Below are 7,500 nucleotides of genomic sequence, written 5' to 3'. Positions count from 1 at the left end.
GATTGTCAAACTGAAGATTGTGAGTGCAAAAAGTCAGAAATTTCTGAACCAAATATGCCAAATAATAACAATGAACATATTATTGTAGAAGAAAATGAAAATAAAGTGAATGATGAAGAAAATGAAGAAGATGAAGAAATAAAACTTGAATTGGCTCGACCTTGTGATTTTAGTAATGGCTGTCCCTATGAAAAAACACGACTCATTGAAACTAGAAAAATACATCAAATTATTAAACAAATTTCACCGGATTTGACATTTTTGGAAATTCGTAAAATTATGAAAAAAATGGAAGAATGTTCTGGCATACATAATGACAATTTATATTGCATTGGTCAATCGGATTGCACTAATAGACTTGAACTCCTTAGAAGAATGGCACCAAATACTCCAAGACTCAGAACTTTAGTCACTCATGTGTATAGATTAATAGCTGTTTGCATTTGGCTGGATCTCTATGATATTTGTCTCTTAGAAGGAAATTGGCCAATGTTTGAAAAATTATTAGACTCTGAATTTTATAATCTTAAGACTTCAAAATTAATAGAAAGATTGCAACAAAGAGAGAATCAAGAACATCATTCAGAAAATAATGTTGTGAATAAATTTGTCACATTAATTAAAAATTTTAACAAAGACATGAAAAAAATGAAAATTAATTCATGTGACATTTGCAAACAAAGAGAATATGATGAATTTTTGAAAGTTTGGACTGACTGGGAAAAAGAAGTTAATGAAATAATTAAAGAAAATTATATATTACCATGCAAAATTTGCAATAATTGTAGAGGGTTTTTGAAGAAAAATAAAATCCCTACATTAGCATCAATTAATGGATTAGGAGTGGATGAAATTCCAGAAGTGTTGGAAAAATTGAACATTTATGAAGAAATCTTAATTCAAAGAGCGAAATGTTTTATTAATGTGATAAAACTTGTTCCTCAAAGATACAAAGGACCAAGTTCAGATATGGTTTCTGCTATTAAAGGAATTGCAACTCATTTGCCAATTCCAATGTAAAATACAATCAACCATGTGATGAACACTTTACCATCAAAAGAAGAAAATTCTTTACAAATTATAGTCAATTCAATTCCTACAGCTCAAAAGAAAATTTGGAAATCATTGGTCAAATAGGATAATATGTTTGATGCACTGGATTGGCTCAAAGCAAACAATCCATTCTATAAAGACATTGAAATTGACAGAACATCAGATCTCAATAATGTTGTTTTATGCACTGGGCAAGGTAGTTCAACTAAATCTGATGATTGCATTTTGAGTCATTTATCAAAAAAAGATGCTGATACATATTATGAACATCATACTGTTCAAAAAATGTATCCGACTTTACCAAATGAAAAAGACATTGAAATTTATAAAATGAAAAAAGTTGAAGGAAATTTGTTGAAAGATGATAATCCAAATTTGGATTACATGTGTTTTCCTAAAATCTTGTGCAAAGGAAGATTTGGCATGAATTACAACAGGCCATATGGAAAAGTGCCAAATTATATGTACACTAGAAACAGATTAAGGCACTGTGATCCAAGATTTAGGAAAAATATTCAGTATTTATTTCATTCTGTTAACAAAGCTGACAAAAGAGCATTGGATTCGGGAATTTTTGCGATTATGAAATCTCTCAAATGCAATCAAATGACATTGGCTCAATTTAATCAACAGGTTCATAATAATGATAAAAGATTAGAAGGCAATCTTTCAATGATGATGGCCAATGTGAGAGGATCCAAACAATTTTGGAATAGAAAAGCATCCGATTTGCACACAATGGATGAAAACTTTGGCCCTTCTACCTTCTTTATCACTTTATCATGTGCTGAATATTTTTGGCCAGATTTAAGAGAATTTTTCGAAAAATTGAACAGTGGTGTAAGTAATGTTGAAACTATGAGAACAAGTACATTGTACGTGAATGATGTTGTTGCAGTCAGTGAACATTTTTATCACAGATTGCAAGCTGTAATGAATAAAGTAATTTTGGCAAAAGACAATCCAGTTTTTGGAAAAGTTGCACATTATTTTTGGAGGATTGAATATCAACAAAGAGGAGCTCCCCATGTTCACATGAAAATATGGGTGGAAGGAGCACCTATATATACTGAAGATCCTCTATCATTTAATGATATTAAAAAATTTATCAATCAACACATAACTTGCAGAATGCCTTGTTCAGTTTCTAGTCCAACACTTCACAACTTGGTTAAAAGATTTCAAGTTTATTCTTGTAGAAAAACATGCTGGAGGATATATGGAAAAGGCAAAAATATTGTGAAAAAGTGTCGATTTGGATTTCCTAAATCGGAAGGAAACTTTAATTTTTTTACTGTTGGGGAATGTATAAAATCAAGAAAAACTGGAAAAGGAATAAAAAAGTTGTATCAATTAGAGAGAAGTGTGGATGAAAAACCTTGTAAATGACTATAATCCTTTATTGTTATCAATTTGGCAATCCAATATTGATGTACAATATATTGGAGAAGATAGCATGATATTGACAAGATATGTGACAAGTTATCAAACTAAAGCTGAAAAGAATGAAGCTGAAGGTGTTTGGGATAATTTGGATGAAAAGAGATCAAAATATGGAAGATTCAAATCAGCAGGACTTCAACTAATTGGTAAAAGAGACATTGGAGCTTATGAATGTGCTGATAGATTATTGGGTCACCACTTATTTGGTGCATCTGATCAAGTCATTTGGGTTGGAGCTGATATTCCTAGCAAAAGAGGACATAGATTGAAGTCAAAAGAATATTTAGAAAAACTTCCTGAATCTTCTACAAACATATTTCATGAAAATATGGTAGAAAACTATTATCCAAATCGACCATCATCTTTGGAAAAAGTTTCTTTGTATGAAGTTGCAAGCAATTATGAAAAAATATCTGTTAAACCTTCTGACTATGAAGAAGCTAAGAAAATGAAAATGATAAATGACAAAGGTTACTTTAAGCAAGTCAAGGAAAAAGTCGTCAAGGCCCCATATGTTCCTTTAAATAAAGAAACCAAAGAAAGATATTTTCACAATTTGCTTATGCTTTTCAAACCTTGGAGAAAGGAAGAAGATGATTTATTAAATGGTTTCACAACATATGAAGAAGCTTTTAAATATTTTTCTTCTGAATAACCTGAAATGATTAACTATGAAAATATAAAGAAAAAAGTCATACAATCTATAGAGTTGGCAAAGCAATTAGAAATTAAAGTTGAAAAAGAAGGCTCTGAAGAAATACAAAAAATAATTATTGATGAAGAGCAAGAATTTGATAATAATGATTTAATAGTTAATGATTTTGTTGAGAGAAAGTCACAGAAGAATCAGTAGCTGAAAAAGAAGCTCAACTAAATTCTGATCAAAAAAGAATTTATGATAATGTTATTAGTATAATTAAAAAACAAGAACTTCATTGCAATAAAGAAAAACCTATTCCTAGATGCAGTTGTGAAGACTGTAAACAACTACTCAAATTCATTTCTGGTGTTGGTGGAACAGGAAAAAGCTTTTTGATTGACACCATTTCTGACAAAATTACTTTAATGGTTAATGTCAAAGATACCATGCCAGTTATAATTTGTGGACCAACTGGTATGAGTGCTTTTCAAATAAAAGGCAACACTTTGCATAGCACTCTCATGATCAGTGTTCAACATGGAAAATTTCCTGTTTACAAAGAATTGAAAAAAGATGATGTCAAATTTTTTAGAAGAATTCTCGAAAATGCTAGAATAATAATAATTGATGAAATTAGCATGGTCAGTCATTTAATGCTGGCTTTCATTCACAAAAGATTGGATGAAATCTTTGGGAATTCAAATAAAATGACATATCCATTTGGAAACATGAACATTTTATTGTTTGGAGACTTATTGCAACTGCCACCAGTCAATGAAAAGCCAGTTTTTGCAAGAGTTACAGCATTTGATGCCAAAAAAACAGAAATTGGCATTTGTGGACACTCATTATGGAAATATTTTGAATATGATGAGCTCATTATTAATATGAGACAAAAAGATGACAAAGACAATTATAGTGAAATCTTGGGGAGAATTAGAATTGGTTCACCCTCTGACTCAGATATAAGCACTCTTAAACAAAGATGCTTATTTTCTGGTAGAAAAGCAAAAGTTGAAGAAATTGCAGATAAACTTATTGAATTGTCTTCCAATTCTGAATTGAAATTTGTTTGCATACTTCCTATGAATGAAGCTGTAGATGAATTGAATAATGAAATGCTAAAAAAATACAGCATTAAAACTATTGAAATTGCAGCTGTTGATTCTGGAATGAGACAAAAGAATGTAAAAGAAGAAAAAAGTTTCAATTAAAAATAATAAACCAAAGAAAACATCAGAAACAGCTGGATTAGAAACTATTTTGAAAGTTGGCATTGGTGCTCAAGTGATGTTGAAGAGAAACATTGATGTAGAAAAAGGTTATTGCAATGGTGTTATTGGAAAAGTACCTGATATTATTGGTAAAGGCACTAATGTTGAATCCATTGTGGTTCAATTTGATCATAAAAATGAATCTTTTACTGTTAAAAAAATTCAAGCTAATTATGAAATTTCACCTGGCATATTTATTACCAGAAATCAATTCCCATTGTCACTCTCTTATGCTATTACCATTCACAAATCTCAAGGAATGAGTGTGGATGGCATTATTGCTGATTTGGGAACTCAAGTTTTTGCTGATGGAATGGCTTATGTGGCTCTTTCAAGAGCTAGAAAATTGTGGAATGTTTATTTGTCTGACTTTGATCCAAGATCATTAATTATGTGTGACAAGTCTGCTTGGGAAGAATACAACAGATTGAAGACTAGTTCTGGAAGGCCAGAATTGACTCCATTGCCACCTTGTAGAAAACAACCACCGTGTATGGCAAATGCTACTTATATGCCAAAGAAAAGAACCAAGCGATTGCAAATGGGACAAATAGAAGAACCAACTACTAAAGAGAAGAAAACTCAAAATAATTTTACAAATTTGGTTCCTAAAATGCCTTTGATCAATAGAAGTAATGATTGTTTTGTTAATTCAATTGTTCAATCAGTTAATCAGTTGACTGATTTCCATGATTATTTGAATAGCTTGAGCATTGATAATGAATTTTCAAAAGAAATGAAAAATATTCTTTATCATAATAAAAATTCTGTTGCAAATTTGAAAAGAATTATTGGTGGAAGATTCAATGATGGAAATCAACACTGTGCTCATGAATTTTGGAAAGAAATGTATCTTAATTTTGAAAGGGACTTTCAACAAAAATTTATCTTTGCCAAATTTGATACTGCCAGATGCATTAGATTGCATCAACAAAATTGCAACTATTTTACAAATGAAATTTGCAACTGCAACATAAGTTCTGGTTGTGGGAGACAAGTGCAACTTCCAATTGATGGAAAAGAAGAATTGCTATTGCAACCAAAAAATGGTCCTCAGCAATTCAAATTTTTGATTAATCGAATTATGAAAAGTTCTCTTCTGAAAAATTGTGATACATGTTCTCTCAATTCAGAACATGAAGTTACTTCAAGAATTGAATTCCCACCTGAATTCAAATATCTTATTCAAATCAATAGATTTTTAATCAATCTAAATATTAATATTGAAGAAAGAATCAATTGTGACGTAATGAACTTCAGTTCAAAGAAGCAGCAAATCTTTGGCAATAATTTTTCTCTGAAAGCTGCTGTCATTCATAGAGGACCAACTGCCAGAGCAGGACATTACACTGCTTTGATCAAAAATGAAAATGACGTTTGGGAAGAAATCAGTGACAATACAATCACAAAAAGACATACAAAATTTCCTGCCAAATTGCCTGACATTGTACTTTTGTTCATGGAAAAAATGTGGAAAAATTCTATGTTTGGACTAAAACAATAGGCTTGAACTTAATTTATAGGCTTGGACTCAACGTATATTATTATTATTATTATTATTAACCAGTGGTGTCTGAAGGACTTTCCTATAAAGTTTTGGTCCTTACAGACACTTCGCGAAGGCCTGTAAATAGGCCCATTGCGATTATTCACTGTAGGTTATTTATTTGAACTGGATATCCATTATACTCTACAAGTCTTGCTGCCTGCTTGAGATATGTAGCAGTATATGTAGCCAACAAATAATGTTCAGCCTATCAACCACTGACCTGATTGAATGTGTTGTTGAGCTTAGGTGTGCTAATCAAAGTCCTTTGTAACCTTTACACACAGATACATGATGTTCTAGTGTTTCATACTCTTCACCACATTTCGGGCACGTGGGTAATGATGCCAGATCTATGATTTTCTTGTGTTTCTCGAGATTACAGTGCCCTGTAAGGATCTGATTTACCAGATCTTTTTATTGTCTGGTGAGACTTAGGATACGTTTACATAGTCAGGTAGATACCCAACCAACGTTATCCTTTGTCTTTTTACAGTCTATCCTTTTGTTCCACGCCTCCTTTAGGTGTTTCGTAGACCACTCTCTGATGCTAGAAAGACAGATAGCATACGGGACTTGAGCAAAGGGTTCAGGGCTCTCTATTAGAAGTTCTGATCCCTCTTTTGTCATTTTATCCACTTCCTCATTGTGCTGTATCCCTTCATGACTGGGGTCCAGGAAATAGATATGTGGTTTTCTTTTCCTAGATGGTTTAGATTTTCAATGCAGCACAGTACGGTTTGGGATCTTACCATACTATTCTCCAATGCTTTAATAGCTGCCTGACTATCTGAAGGGATAGCTATTTCCTGTTGCTGAACCTCTTCCATGATCAGAACCTCAGATTCAAAAGCCTTAAACATGCGCTATCTCTCCTTCTTCTTCGGTTTTTGTCGTGATGTTTACCGAATGTTAGAGCTGACTTGTCAGACTTAGGTCTGAGATCCTGCTCTTCGGTGAAGGCAGCGGTGGTGTTTGGTACCACATCCAATGGTGCCAGCTCATGACTGGTGTTTGGTGTTGTATCCGATGATACCTGCATGGTAAAGACTTCTGCCTGGAAGACTGTCCTCAGTTTACCAAGATAAGATTTTTGACAGGTGAGGTGGTTTGAGTATTCTATATAAACACTTGCACCAATCCTATCATTCATTTTAGATCCATCAGTATAGCATTTGATTACGTTGCTTTCCAGCTCTTTTTCATAATCTCTTGCGCCTGTTCTGTCATAAACCATACATGTGAAATGCTTTTCAAATGATCTGGTTTTAGTCATAAGGTCACCCGGCACATGCAAGAGCGGTAGTTCCTTCCTAGCCTCATTACACAAATCCATGTGACTCTTTGTTTTTCCAGTAGTCCCAACAGATCTTGACCACCACAGACCCATGAGATCTATTCTATAGGATCCCCGTATCGCTTCTGCCTTCAGGAATTCTTTAATCGGAGGGATATTCAACAGCATCTCCAATGTTCCAGCAGGTGTGCTCGGATATGCTGAAGAAGTCATTAAACAAGCAAGTCTTTGTACCTTCTGGAGTTTC

General features: G+C 32.9%; 2 protein-coding genes across 12 annotated transcripts in view; both read left to right on the top strand.

Annotated features, from left to right (window-relative positions):
• The window catches only part of LOC145242427 (WD repeat-containing protein 25-like), a 357,383-nt gene that overhangs the window by 170,101 nt on the left and 179,782 nt on the right, over positions 1 to 7,500 (top strand). The window lies entirely within an intron of this gene.
• LOC145242424 (uncharacterized) lies at positions 2,423 to 3,333 on the top strand. The gene has a single exon (XM_080105473.1). The coding sequence runs from the start codon at positions 2,423 to 2,425 to the stop codon at positions 3,149 to 3,151; it is 729 nt and encodes a 242-aa protein (XP_079961599.1). The 3' UTR covers positions 3,152 to 3,333.

This window comes from Euprymna scolopes, chromosome 21 (genome assembly GCF_053919585.1).
Source record: "Euprymna scolopes isolate OS-2025 chromosome 21, ASM5391958v1, whole genome shotgun sequence".
Taxonomy (NCBI): Eukaryota; Metazoa; Mollusca; class Cephalopoda; order Sepiida; family Sepiolidae; genus Euprymna; species Euprymna scolopes.
The sequence above is the reverse complement of the archived record's forward strand: the minus strand, read 5'-3'. Positions and strand labels throughout refer to the sequence as shown.

Coding starts and splice junctions, on each gene's coding strand:
- LOC145242424 (XM_080105473.1), top strand. CDS start 2,423: ATGAAAAACCTTGTAAATGACTATAATCCTTTATTGTTATCAATTTGG.